A 14,872-nucleotide genomic window follows, 5' to 3' on the forward strand; every position below is an offset into this window, starting at 1 on the left:
AGAATAACCCAAATGTTGGTCAATAATAAAGTATACGTGTATCCATTTAATGGAATTGTTCAGCCTTAAAGAATGACATGCTGGTGCATGCATGCTATAGTTCGCCTTGAAAACACTGTGTGAAAGAAGCCACTCACGGAGGACAACATGTTGTGTAATTGTATTGGGAACACCCAGCGCTAAAAACATAGAAACGGGAAGGTAAGTGTGTGTGAAGGGGAAGAGGAATTGACTACTGGAAGTGATGAAACGTGCTGAGTGTACACAGCGGGAGATTTTTACAAAACTCCGGCAGGACTCACTATTGACTTGTACTCAAAGGGAAAACCTTCAAAGATAAACCACACGGCTGTGTCTGGTCAAACTCAGAAATCCGCCTGCCTCTGCCTCTCAAGTGCTGGGATTAAAGGCGTGCGCCGCCACCACCCGGCCGAGTTAATGGCTCTTAAATCGAGCCTTTATACGTCCTCTTGCTGTCTGTAAGCAAAGGCAATACAAGTCAGTGGGAGGCAGCCAATCAGAACCCTCCGAGGAACTCCTACCTTTTGGACATTGGCACCAACCACAGCGCCCTCCTCAGGCCAGCTGTGGGCTGCATTACAAAGTTAAAATGCAGAAGCTGGTTCAGCGCCAACCCTGGGGTGAGTTTCAGGCAGGAATTTCTCCTACGCTGCCATTAATGAGAAGGGTACCGGCAAGACCAGAGTGCAGGTTTTACATTCTAGGTTCCGTGTGCGGTTCCTATTGGCACAAGAAACAAAGAGTCGATGGGTGGTTACAAAAATAGATAACTCGCCGGGCGTGGTGGCGCACGCCTTTAATCCCAGCACTCGGGAGGCAGAGGCAGGTGGATTTCTGAGTTCGAGGCCAGCCTGGTCTACAAAGTGAGGTCCAGGACAGCCAGGGCTACACAGAGAAACCCTGTCTCGAAAAACCAAAAAAAAAAAAAAAAAAAAAATAGATAACTCAGTAATTCGCATCTCTGGCTATCGGCTCAAGCTCGTGGAGTGCATCTTTTCCCATCATCCACTGCTGTGTGTATAAGCCAACCTCGGAGACATTTACAATGCAACGATCCTGAAGCTCAAAGTCCGTAGACCCTAAATACAAACAAGAATGTAAAATACTGAAACCTAATTCCTTGTCCTACTCCATAGACGTCATGTTCACTTACGGTCCTCTCTTCCTCTTAACAAAGACCTGCGCTTAGCAAAAAATGGAAGGAAAAAAAAAAAAAAGGATCCACCAGGAGTGAAACGTGACTAATGATGTTGCTGTAACTGCTGAAATGTGTGGTCTGCTGTTCCTTCACGTGCTTCTGTGAAGGCATTGGAAATGCTCCAGATGTCTTGGCGTGGTTGTTTAAAATCCCTATCAAAAAAAAAAATCTGTTTTATAATTAGTTCAGTTATAGAAGGGAGAGAAAACAGACAATCACACTTTCTTAGGATTCCCCGAAACTAGAGTTACAGGTGGTTGTGAGCCACCTGATGTGGGTGCTAGGAACCGAACCTGGATCTGAAGAGCGGGAAGTATTCTTAACTCTTAATACATGAGTTCTTTTTCTGTTATTTATTTTATGTATGAGAGTGTTTCGCCTGCGTGTATGTCTGTGTATCATTTGTGTGCAGTACTGCGGAGGCAAGAGGAGGATGTGGGAACCCCTAGAACTGGGGTTACAGACAGTTGTGAGAACCATGTGGGTCCTGGGTTTCAAACCTGTATCTTCTGAAAAAGTCACCAGTGCTCTTAACTGCTGAGCCATCTCTCCAGCCCCCATGAGTGATGTTCTTAAGAGCTCCATAGAGCCCTGTGTGGTCTACCACAGTGATTTGGAAATTGGGGGTCTACGGCAGCTCTTCTGAGACCCTTTGCTGCAGAATTCTACTGGCACTTAATGACAGTTCCTCCAATTTATGGGTTGATATCAGAGACAAGCTCAGCCCCTTGAGATGGTCACTGATGTCTTGAAGGTGATGCCCAGAGCTTTCTTGGGAACCCAAGCAATGATTGCTTCAGAGATCTTGTGACGAATGGGTAGGCCTGACACACTCAGCCCGTCTGCATCCTACTTGGTCTCGCTGAGATTTGGGGCCCCAAGTGTACCTTCTGGTAGTTTGTGTCCCAGGAGATGCACATTCTCACGGTCATTATTTATGACACCTGTCAGTTTCCTCCTGTTCAGCCACACTTGTGAGTAGTAACACCTTCCTACAGTCCCTCACTGGGAGCTGCCTCCTGAGCTCTGCTGTGTAACCCACCTCCCTTCCCTCCTTTCACACTAGAAGCTGAGAGCTCTTCTGTTCTCTCTGGGCAGAGTTTGTGGCAGGGGGAGCTCTGCAAGGGATGCTATCACCTCACTTTTAATTTCCCCCCAGTGTTTGGGCAGCATGGAGGAGCAGCAGGAGGCAGCCATAGGCTCCTCCTCCTCCTCCCTCCTCCTCCTCCTCCCCCTCCTCCCCCTCCTCCCCCTCCTCCTCCCCCTCCTCCCCCTCCCATGATACAGTCCTCAGGTACAGCACTCTTAACCCTACCAGCAATCCCTCCAGAGGTTAGTATGAGAGCTCTCAGCACGGGAACTAGAACTCTTGGCCCTGAAATCCTCAATGCTGTCTTAGACTTTGCTGGCATCCAGGGCCTGCAGATTTTTTTTCACTCTGGTTTCTTAAAACTTTTTATCCGTTTAAAACTCTCTGTTGGGCTGGTGAGATGGCTCAGCGGTTAAGAGCACTGACTGTTCTTCCAAAGGTCCTGAGTTCAAATCCCAGCAACCACATGGTGGCTCACAACCACCCATAATGAGATCTGACTCCCTCTTCTGGTGTGTTTGAAGACAGCTACAGTGTACTTATGTATAATAATAAATAAACCTTTAAAAAAAATTAAAAAAAAATAAAGCTCTCTGTTCTGTCTTCTCATCTCTGTCCTTTCTTTCTTTGGTCACTCTTGAAAGGCTCTCAGTTGCTTCTTGATTCTTCGGAGGGGAGACAGCCACAACTCTGGCTGCTCTGCACGGTGAGCAAGAAGAATCCACTTGAGAGAAGCCTTTCTTGTGTCTGAGGCGGTAACACCAGAGGCAGTAGTACAGAGACACTTACCGTGTGCTGGAGCAGCCTGGAGTTTAGGGCCCATCAAATCCTTGCGTCTTAGCACCAGTTAGCCTCTGTCAAATAATTGGCACCGTGACCTTCCAGGTTGACATCAGTCATACTGCCTTTGTATTGGGACTCTAGAATTATCAAGTAGTTCAAATGAAGCATGTTAGAATGATGCAGGGTGTGCCCGTATACCTCTTTACTACCCAGCCTAACAAGGATGCTGCCAGTTGGAGCCCGCCAGGACACTGGCATGACATTTTGCTCTCTCCCTCCTAACCATTACTTGAATATAGCATTTATCTTTCCATTTGTAAGAAATATCAAATATGAATCTTTTCTATCAATGCAAAACATGTTTAGGACAGGGAATTAAAAAATTTTTTTAATCTCCCCTACCTTGTAAGACTTTTATGAGAATGTTTTAATCCTCCCTACCCAGTAAACCCTTTGGATTACATAAAGGCCCACTGCACTTATTTTAGGAATTTAACAGCCTGGAGCAGTGACTCTTTTTTCCTGAGTCCAGCAAGATCTTTCCTCTTCCTCCTTCATTTCCTGTGGGCCAGTCTTTTTCAGACTAGCTAACTGGATAAGATTGTGAAATCGGGCTCCAGCCACTCCCTGAGTTATAATAAAAACCAGATTAATTTCTATCTCGCTGTATTTGAGTATGACACACAGAGCACACCCTTGATCGAGAGGAAAGTAGTTTGCCTTGTCCAGACTCTTGGGTGCAGTGATGGTCTCTTTCTTTGTGACCCAGATCATATTTCTAACACATATTGTGGGGGAGTCCACCAGAGAAGACTGCTTGGACATGGGTCTAAGCCAATAGGAAGTCCTTATTAGCTGGCTAGTGAACTCTTAAGCACAAAACTATACCCTGTGTTGCAATACTCTAGTTAAAGAGAACAATTAGCCAGAAGCCAAAACCAAGCTTATTATCTTTAGAGACTTTCCCAGAACTATGGATTTTGATGGATTCGGCCTTTGTTTTAGTTTTGGTGGGCGCTACATTGTATATGCTGATTATAGAACCTGAATGGGTCTTTCACTAAGGCAGTTGTGCTACAGTCTGGGGGTCCATTACAAAGAAATATTAAGAAACATGTTCAGTATCGGATTCAGTGACATTGGAACCTGAAACTTTTCAGCACAGGGTGTTTTGTTTTGTTTTTTTCTTTTTTCCATTAAATCTTGGGATCCAGGCTATACTTTATAATTTTGACCACTGTTGTGTTTAGTAACAAAAGAATGTGATTCTTTGAATGAGGTTGCTGGTATGTTTCTTTGCATAATTGAATTTGTAAATGAGTCCATCTAAAAACGTTAATAAACTCATTACAAAGCTAAGTGCAACCAGTTTCCTATGGAAGCCTCTCACACGTGGAAATGGGAAGGTCTGCTGTTCATTTCCACTGCTGCATGGCGCGATGCTGTCTCGTTGGCGGCCATTCAGATTGCCCACACGATTTTGCAATTACAATTTTATTACAAACATCATGCCTGCCCTCTTTCGCGTGCGATGGTTTCTCCCGGAATACAGACAGCAGTGTGGTTTATACAGTCCTCATCCCTGGACAGCTTAAACTCTCACAGACTGGCAGCAACCTGTGCAAGGCCAGAAACAGGAGACCTTTTAAGGGGTGTATCATTCACTCTAGGTAGTGAACGCCCAGAGTTTGTGCGTGTAAGGGGGAAGCTCTGTAGTCATTTTTACTACTAAGGACTCTCCTAGAAGGTGAGTACCACGTATCTGTACATTGAAAGGCTAAGATGCAAGAATTTAGGACGTTGAGGGAGTGGATGACTGGGAAAGCAAAGACCACTCTTTTGCGGTTTTCTCCCGATGGGACAGAAACCCTGTGCAGAGGGTAGAAAACAGCCTGGCTGCCCTCTATGGTGGACACTAGCTGGACGCATGCTTTCCCAGCTGGGCGGGGCTTAGGAAGCTTCCGCGGGGCGTGCCTAGGAAGGGGCGGCCCCGCCCTCTCCCCGCCGTCCCCTGCGGGACAGGAGCGGTGACGCCACGGGAGCGGGCGATGACGGGCGGGTCGAGCTCGCGCAGGCGCCGGGCAGAGGAGCGCAGCTCGGCTGCGGGGACAGAGCGCGGCTCCCGGAGAGAGGCTGTGGGAGGCATGGGCGCGGGCCCGGCGCTGGCAGCGCTGCTGCTGGCCGGGTCGGTGCTGAGCGCCACGCTGCTGGCCCCCGGCCGCCGGGCGGAGCCAGGTGAGCGAGCGGCCCCACGGGCTCGGGGCAGCGGGGACCGTGCGTGGGCCTGTCCCGGACCTCCCCCCACGGCCCGCGGGGCGCAGGACTTGAGCGTCGCGCCCGGTCCACGCTGGGGTGGACCGCAGTGCCGGCGTCTCGGGAACCGCGACCCGGGTCTGGCTTCCCAGGTTCAGTTGTAGGACCTTGGGGCTGGGTGCTCTGTCCGTCTCCGAATTCACCAGGGGAAAGGGTGAAAAAATAGGAATTCTGGGACTTCTCTTGACTTGGGTCTGAAGGTCCGTAGGGTCCCGCAACTCCATTTCACAAACTCCTATGGAGAGGATAGTTTGGGTCGAGGACGGAGGCAAGTGAACACCCACTTCTACCCCAAACCCCCACCCCTTACCTTTATGCATTGTTTGGGATAGGGCCTGTCACCTGGCAAGGTGTGTCACCTGCCTTTTTCCTCTCCATCTCATCCTCTTTTCTGTATAGGAATTGGAATGTGGTGCCTGTGTTGGAAACCCCTCCAGCTTCCAAACTTAAAAAAAAAAACATTGAAACAATGCAAAAAGCACGAAGAACGGTGTGAGTTACAATTTGCAATTACAACCCGTCCTTGGGAGGAGAGCGTTAAAAGGAAATCCTGCTGAGTTTGGGGTCTGGCCAGGGTGTTTGAACTTTTCACTGCTGCTCTTATTTGAAGCTTCCTGGGGGCAATTCTGACGTTCAGCCAGGCCTGAGGGACTCTACATGCTCCCAAATAATATAGTAATAATGTCAAGCTCTTTCTGAGTCTAAAACCCACATGGCAAATCTAAGCGTAAAACATACTACTAAAGACTAAGAAGTAGAAATCCAGCCATTCTGTCCAGGAAAGGATGCTGTTGTATAGGGTAAAGAGTAGCCGCACAGGGAGTTACTCTCACTGGAATAGGAAGAATGTCAAGAATGAACGGGAGGTAGCCTGGAGAGATATCTCCGGCTTAAGAGAATTGGCTGCCCTTTGATATCACCTGAGTTCAGTTCCCAGCACCCATGTCAGGGCACAACCACATATGACTCAAGTTCTAGGGGTTCTGATGCTTCTTTGGGTACCAGGCACTCATGTGGTATGCATACATACATACATGCAGGCCAGGCGCCCAAACACATTTTAAAAAATTAACAGGAGAAATGAAAAAGAAAATTATGACAGATCAAACAAATAAACAAGCAAACAAAACCCCTAAGAATACCTGGGTTTAGGAAAGCCGTTAAATGAATATTCCAAAACTCACAGGATATGTAAATGGCTGTGCTGAGCTTTGGGAGGGCATGTTCGAAGTGCTGTTTTCTGTTTATCTAGCTGAAAGATGAGGGAGAAATCCAAGGGCTGATGGAAGCTGGAGGGACAGAGCAGATACGCTTGCTTCCTTTCTGGAGTGTGATAACCTAGGAGTTAACTACTGCCCCTGACTGAACTCCACTTCTACCTACCTCCCAGCAGGTCGGGACCTAAAACAAGTTGGTTGGTCTCTCTAGTGCACACAGTGGTGCCTGCCTGGAGCATCAGCTACTTGGGAGACTGAGGCAGGAGGATATCTTGAACCCAACAATTCAAGGCCAATCACTGCAGTGCAGAGAAGTCCCCACAGGAGGGGGGGAAAAATGGCACACAGTAAGACAGTCATCCTTACCAGCTACGAGTCTATGGTCTCTGCGGATGTCATACACCAGCCCCACCGAAAAGGACTGGAATTTCATAGTACTTTTGAGATGGCATTAACATTTTTGAAAAGCTATTTTGGGGACAAAATATTTGCTCCCAGAAGTTCATTCTTTTGTTTAAAGACAACTTTTTTTTTTAAAGTTTTATTTATTTTGTGTATAGGAGTACACTATCATCAGCCACACCAGAAGAGGGCATCAGATCCCATTACAGATGGTTGGGAGCCACCATGTGGTTGCCGAGATTTGAACTCAGGACCTCTGGAAGAGCAGTTGGTGCTCTTAACTGCTGAGCCAGCTCTCCAGCCCCAGAAGTTCATTCTTAAATGCTGTGTGTGTGTGTGTGTGTGTGTGTAATGTAAATATGTTGTCAAGCCTAACTCTGCTTGAGTTGAGTCCCTGGAGTCTATGTGGTGAGAGGAGACACCCCAGTCCTAAGTGAGTGCTATCTTTGTGCCACCTTAATGATGTCATCAAGCAAGTACCTCTTGATTGAATGCTGGAGCAGGGAGTTTTTGTGCCCTCAGTCTTGTCATACATGTCATATGCCTTTCAAATGTGCCATTAAAGCAAGGAGATTCATAATCTTCCACCAGAATGGTGGGGTGCAAGAGGTCTCAAACTTTTACAAGGCAGAATGGCCCAGGAGTCTCGCCCACCTGCACGTGTGACTCGGGAGGGCTGCAGTCTGTATTTAGGTTTTTCTTCCACTCAGTGTAAGTGGGACTTGGTTGCACTGTTAGGTCTGGCAGCTGCTCTTGGCTTTGCGTGGCCTTGGGTTGGAGGCTGCTGTTGTGGCTGCAGCATGCAACTGGTGAGTGTAGCACTGGGGGCAGATGATCTCGTCATAGTTGTGCTTCTGGGAGAGCTGTAGGTGCAGGCTGGACTGTTCCTAGATCACGTAGTCCAAGAGTGTGCGGTCATGCTCCAGTGCTGTTTGCTGTGTGTTAAGTGCTGGTGGTCAGGTTGGGCGCCATGGTTGGATTTTGGTCTTAATATTCCACTGGGTTGGAATTCACGGATGATATTGCCCGTTAGCGTTTCCATACATATCTGCATCTTGTGTTTCTTTATTTTACTTAAGGCGCGTGGGGTTTTGCCTGCATGTATGCCTCCGCACCCTGTGCGTGCCTGGTGCCTGCAGAGGCCAGAGGAGGATATAAGCTCTCCTGGAACTGCACTTGTAGATGGTTGTGAGTTTCATGTGGGTGCTGAGAGTCAAACTAGTGTCCTCTGGAAGAGCAGCGGCCTTTGATGTCTCTTGTTGCCCTCCTTGGAGACATAGAGCTGCAGCCTGCATTTCTAACAAGCCGCTGGGGCAGAGCTAATAACTAAGGTGGTGACGTCTAGACGAGGGAATTACAGACTCTTGGTTCAGGTCAGTGAGTTCACTGAATAGCTGTGGACATGGGCGAACAAAACAACAACAACAACAACAACAAAAACCGCTGTGAGCTTTGTACTTCTGCAAAACAGAAAATAACCTAGCTTAGACATCCTGATTGTGTGGCGACTACTCAGTTCAATGACCGTGACTGCCTCACGGAGTCCTCACACACACTGCATGTGGGTGATGCTGATGGAATCCTCAGGTGTAGCTGAGCCATCCGTGCAAAGGGGCACATGCATTTGTCCTTGCACACGCGACATCTGCGCACATGGGGTGTTGCCCCTGCTCTGAGTGTAGGTGCTGTGGAGTGACGCTGTGCAGCCATCCTCTTCTTCGTCTCTGACACCCTTCAAGCTGTTCTGGTTTTGTAACTTTTTTTCTTTCTGATCCTTGTCAGATTTAGATGAAAAAAGGAACGTGGAGCTGAAGATGGATCAGGCTTTGCTGCTTATTCACAATGAACTCTTGGGAACAAGCCTGACTGTATACTGGAAATCTGACTACTGTTACCAAGTACGTAATTGTATGCGTCCTCAGCATTTGCCCCAGGCTTGTCGGACACATTCTTTGAATGTTCTCAGACCTAAGCCATTTTTTGTTCCCTTCACAGCTACAGGCAAGGAAACAGTTCATAATAAAACTAGATAGAATGTGGTCAAGGGAGAATGTTTGGCCATCCATAAGGATGTCTCTTATCCTTTTATTTTTATTTTTTATTTATTTATTTATTTTTTGCCGGCTCTGGTGCCGCATGCCTATATATAACCCAGCACTCGGGAGGCAGAGCCAGGTGGATCTTTGCGAGTTTGAGGCCAGCCTGGTCTACAAAGAAGGTTCTAGGAAAGCCAGAGCTACACAGAGAAACCCTATCTCAAAAACAAAAAACAAAAACAATAGAATGCTAGATTTAGTGGTAGACTGGAAAGTAACCCTGTGAATAATCAGTACAAATACCTTGTTCCGTACCTAATATAAGTTAGGTAAGTTTTATCAGAATAACTGCACTTTTAAGGTTTTTTTTTAAAATAAATTTCTTTATTTTATGTATGTGAGTACAACGTCACTGCCTTCAGACACACCAGAAGAGGCCATCGGATCCCATTACAGATGGTTGTGAGCCACCATGTGGCTGCTGGGAATTGAACTCAGGACCTCTGGAAGAGCAGTCAGTGCTCTTAAGGGCTGAGCCCTCTCTCCAGCTCCCACTTTTAAGTTTTTTAAAGTATGAAGGAAAAGTTAGGATTTTTTTTTTCTTGGATATTACTTTCTCCTACAACCGAGAGACTTTCCAAACCTCTAACTGGAGCAGAGGTGCAGTTTATGGAAAAGCATCTTCCTGGCAATGCAAGGTCCTGGCTCTGACGCCCCAGCACCGCCAGATAACAACAGCAATAATAATAACGGCAGACCCCTGACACTGCGCCCGTTGGGCTTTTGTCTTAACAGTGCACCTTCCAGCCATTGGCGAACGTCTCTCATGGTGGAAAGCCAGCAAAGCCAAGCGTGGCACCTGTCTCTGTGAGCACCCAGCACGGGTCCATCCTGCAGGTTAACTCCACCTTGGAGGAGAGAGCAGCTTGCAGGTCTGTGGCTGTCCTTATGGTCAAACTCAAGTTTGCTCTTTTTCCTACACGGTTTTCCTTTTCCTCAGTCATCCTGACCCGTATATAAGATTTCCTATCATTCTTTGCTGATGCTGTTAGCAACGGCTAGGTCTGATTCTCAACTTTCCTAATGCTTCAACCCTTTAACACAGTTCCTCATGTTGTGGTGACCACAACCATAAAAGTATATTTGTTACTACTTCGTAACTGTTAGGGATAATTGTTGTTACTATTATAAATTATAATGTAAATATCTAATATACAAAATATCCTATATACGAGCCTCCAAAGGGGTCACAGCCCACAGGTTGAGAACCTCTGGTCTCCCTTCTTATTTCCTCATGTAACTGTTTGCCATAATTTTGCCTGCTCCTTGTAGGCTGGAATACAAATTTGGAGAATTTGGAAACTATTCTCTTTTGGTGCAGCATGCTTCCAGCGGGGCCAATAAAATTGCCTGTGACATCATCGTCAATGAGAATCCAGTCGACAGTAACCTTCGTAAGTATATGATTCGTCGTTGGTTTCCTAAGTTTGTGTTTTCGGGGGTTTCAGTCTCCTTGCTTCTGACATTTCATGATGTGTTCATTAATTTAAAACTGTATATTATCTCTATCATTTGTTTGTGGTACAGTTGTAGTTTTCTTTGTGTTGGGTGCTGATGGTAAAATCAGGACCTCACACACGCTGAAGTGTTTGCTCTAACACTGGCCTATACCTCCAATCCCAGCTTGGTTATTTTAGTGTGTATACTAAGAAAAATCGTGTGATGTAGCACCATATGATACTGCTAGGTTTACTTACCCAGCGTATTTTAAAAGCCAACAGACTGGAAAGAAACTGGATGTAAGGTGATTGGCTTTCTGGTTGAGGACTGAGGGCACACATAGTGTTTCCTGTGGACAGCCAGCTGAGGTTCCCTTACAGTAAGGGACACCCTTCATTCACCTACAACTCTACTGTAGAATGTCTGTCCCCTTGAGCCCTCCCTAGCTGTGCGAGATGCTCTTCAAGGGACAACAAGGGATCTCTGTGGCATTAATAAGTTCACAGGAAGTTGAGTGATATTACTTTAAAAGAATGTAGAGCCTATACCAAAAGGGCACTGGGGAAGAAGGTTAACTGGTTAAAAGAATACTGAGGCTGAGCAGGAAGGCTCGGCAGGTAAAGGCACTTGACTCCAAGCCTGGGGATCCAGTTTAATCCCTGAATCTCACGTGGTAGAGACTAGACTCCTAAAAGTTGTCCTCTGACACCCTCATATGCACAGGGACACACAAGTGCCATGTATACACACCATGAGTAAAAAGCGTAGGAAAGTAATGAATGTCACTAGTGAAAAATAACATCGGCAAACAGTATAAAAACTGCAGGGCTAGTGTGAAACAAAGAAGACAGAAATAAAAACCATACTTAAGTTGCCTTTGGAGTAACGGGGGCACCTAGTACTAACCTTGGTGATTTAAAATTCTCACTTGAGGATCAGCAAGATGGCTCAGCAGAATAGGTGCTTGCTGCTAAGCCTGAACCTGGAACCCATATTGTTTCTCAGAGACCAAATAAACAGGTCTTGCTAACTCAGCAAGTCTGCATCACGTGGTCAGCAGCAGGAAGTGCCTCTTCAGCATGGTCATCTGTCACATGGCCAGCTGTAGGCGGTGCTTCCTCAGGCTGAATCATTGGTAACTTTGCATGGTACTGTGTCTGTGAAAAAAAAAGTTAGGTTTATAGAAATGTTACAAAAAGTTTTCCGAACACTCCTTATCTGCCTTTGTTTATGTTGTTAAACTATGTAAGCTCATTATAATTACTCCATATAGAACTTTGTTTATGTTGTTAAACTATGTAAGCTCACTATAATCACTCCATATAGAATTTTTGGGACCAGGAACTTAACATTTCTATAGCACATATATACTGTAGACATTTAAACTTCTCAAGTGTCTCTCTTTAGTGTACGCTGGTTTGTTTATTGTGTTGGGAAGAGTCAGAGTCCGCGTGTTGTAGAGAGAAAGGAAACTTTGAGGTTTGGGTTCTCTTCTTCTACCATGTGGCTTCTGGGCATAGAACTCTGGTGGTCAGGCTAGGTGGCACAGGCCAAGCTATCTTGCCTGCCCTTAACATCATTTCTCCCATCCAGGATCTGATCTACGGTCCCATGTTGCATTTACTTGTCAAAGCTGCTTTGTCCTGGTCAGTGAAAGATAGGCCCAAGCCTTTCTTTGTCTTTCATGACCTTGATGATTTTGAAGAGAACTGGCCGTTTTGTAGACTGACCCTGGTAGATATTTTCTCGTGAGTCAGTAGAGGTTTTCCATCTGCGGGTAGAAAACTCCCCAAGGAGAGCTGTATTCTCTTCAGTGCGGCGACCAGACCTTCTCCAGGACCCACACCCACTGTGAACATAGAGAAGGATTTAGGGGTGAAGCGACGTGTTGCCCGGGGTTTAAAATATGTTAACAAAACAAGACGAGGTTTAGTAGATGAAACAGACTGATATTGGTTTTTGTTTGGCTAAAGTTAGAACCCAGGTCCTGGCGAGTGGAAGGTCAGTGCCCCTCCACAGAGCTGTATCCCTGGCCCCAAGAGAGACAGTGTCTTAATAATCATAGTAAATCTCTCAGGAGCCAAGGGAAGGGTGTGCTGTGAGTATATCATGTAGCTCTCCTGCTTCCTCACACAGAGTTCAACATGGAAATGTCAGCTTAGCTCATTCTGATCCAGTTGCCGCTGACAGAGTAATTAATGCCCTGACAGCTTTGGTACTCAAGATGGCATTTGGGGGATAACGTTTTTTTCTTGGTTTTCAGCTGTGAGCATCGCATTCCTTGTTGGTCTAGCCCTCATCATCGCAGTATCCCTCCTGAGGCTCTTGCTGAGGTAAGTTGGTGAGGAGAACGTGACTGGGAAGCATAAACCCAGACGTAATAAACCCAGAAAGGGCAATTTGGCCCTCAACTGACCATTATTCTGCCTCAGGACAATCACCAAGAGCAGATAGTCATAGATGACCGTTATTCTCTGTCTAGTAGGATTTGTACATCTGCCATGACGGTTCTAGTCCTGGGCATCTGGGCAGATGCTAGTCTCTGACCTTGGGCATGCTTATAAAGGTGTGAATGGGTTTTTGCCTTCCATTCTCCCAACATGGCTGAAGATATTTGTCTCCTGGATTGAGTCTTAGTTAGTAGAGGTAGTTAATAACCTCTCTGAGTCTTGACATCTTAACCACCCCCCCCCCACACACACACACACACTCCCTCTTTCTCTGCTCCCCGCTAGCCCAGGAGTCTAGAGGTCAGGTGGGGGCTAAGTGTAGTACAAGGGTAGCGTGTAGCTCAGGACCTCAGCAGGGCTCCCTTTTCTTCTGTAGAAGCATCTGATTGGAGAAGCCACATGACCTCTGCATGGCTAACAGTAATCCTGGGACGTGAGTCAGTAGACAAGAGAAGAGAAATAAAGCGAAATAGAGCCAGGCTGGCTTAATCAACTCCCAGATCTAATTATCTTTTTTAAAAGGAGTATGTATGTGTTTGTGTGTATCTGTTTCTCTCCCTGTCTGTATGCCTATCTGCCTGTCTGTCTGTACAGAGGCCAGAGACATTGGTTTCCTTGGAGGTAGAGTAAAGTTTGTTGTGAGCAATCCAATGTGGGGGCTAGAACCCAGACTCAGGTCTTCTTTAAGAACAGGACACACTCTGCATTGAGGAGCATCTCGCTAAACCTTTGACTAACTTTAGAAGAAAGTTCTTTCGTGTTCTAAAAGGCAGAAGGGTGACCATAGAGGCACAGAGCTGTAATCCCGACGATTGGGAGATAGAGAAAGGAAGATGTTGGGCTTGAGTTCAAAGCCAGCCTTGGCTCCGTAGTGAAACGTGGTCTGAGAAAGGAAAGATGGATGGAAGGACCACAGAATTCACTGGTCACATCACCTTGATCCCGGCTGGAAGAATGAAAACATGACCTTCACTTGGCTGCCCCGAGGGAGCCTTGGCATTTGGACTCTGGGAGCGTTGAAATGGTTTCCTTCTGTGTCTAAGAAACCTGACCTTGCTGGGCGTGGTGGCGCACGCCCTTAATCCCAGCACTCGGGAGGCAGAGGCAGGCGGATTTCTGAGTTCGAGGCCAGCCTGGTCTACAGAGTGAGTTCCAAGGACAGCCAGGGCTATACAGAGAAACCCTGTCTCGAAAAACCAAAAAAACAAAACAAAACAAAAAAGAAGCCTGACCTTACAGTGGTAAGGCTCACTTGCCGCTTAGATGTGACCAGTGGACTCAGCTGCTTCCTAGGAGGAGAGTGCAACTCTGGACTCAGCTGCTTCCTAGGAGGAGAGTGCAACTCTGGACTCAGCTGCTTCCTAGGAGGAGAGTGCAACTCTGGACTCAGCTGCTTCCTAGGAGGAGAGTGCAACTCCTGAAGTTCTGTTTCTTGGACGAGGTAGGCGCTGTCCTCTCAGTCTTGTGGTAAGATGGACACGCTGTTCTAATACAGTGGCGTGCTTTCCCTGTGAATGGATCTGTCCCTTCACTTCAGAGACAGAGAGACAGAGAGCTGGGGTGACGTACTTGCAAGGAGGAACTGGTCATCTTGCCATCTTGCCCCCGTGTAACTGGACCCCTCTGGCTCTCCTAGGTGGGACGACTGCTGCAGCGGGGGTGGAGCTAAAGCCTACTCTTTGCCCTGTTGTTTCTCAACATGCCTGTGTCAGTCCAAGGATGTTGTGTGATCCAAGACTTTTCCCCCTTTCACTCAGAGAATAGGCAGCTGAAGATGGATGCCTTATTTATTATTTAGGCATTTCAACTTCTCCATTTTGGTGCTTCCTTGAGTGTGTCTCTTTTAATGTCTTCACGTGACA

At 46.8% G+C, this 14,872-nt stretch overlaps 1 protein-coding gene across 1 annotated transcript in view; it reads left to right on the forward strand.

Moving 5' to 3' along the window:
* The first annotated feature begins 5,104 nt into the window (after nucleotides 1-5,104).
* The window catches only part of Hgsnat (heparan-alpha-glucosaminide N-acetyltransferase), a 31,086-nt gene continuing 21,318 nt past the window's right edge, over nucleotides 5,105-14,872 (forward strand). Inside the window, exons 1-5 of the mRNA XM_021170698.3 lie at nucleotides 5,105-5,327; nucleotides 8,807-8,922; nucleotides 9,856-9,992; nucleotides 10,393-10,514; nucleotides 12,824-12,893. Coding sequence (XP_021026357.1) covers nucleotides 5,141-5,327; nucleotides 8,807-8,922; nucleotides 9,856-9,992; nucleotides 10,393-10,514; nucleotides 12,824-12,893 — 632 coding nt within the window. The 5' untranslated portion in view covers nucleotides 5,105-5,140. The remainder of the gene's footprint in view (nucleotides 5,328-8,806; nucleotides 8,923-9,855; nucleotides 9,993-10,392; nucleotides 10,515-12,823; nucleotides 12,894-14,872) is intronic.

Source organism: Mus caroli, unplaced genomic scaffold, assembly GCF_978045245.1.
Source record: "Mus caroli unplaced genomic scaffold, Mus_caroli_1 scaffold_10, whole genome shotgun sequence".
Lineage (NCBI taxonomy): Eukaryota > Metazoa > Chordata > Mammalia > Rodentia > Muridae > Mus > Mus caroli.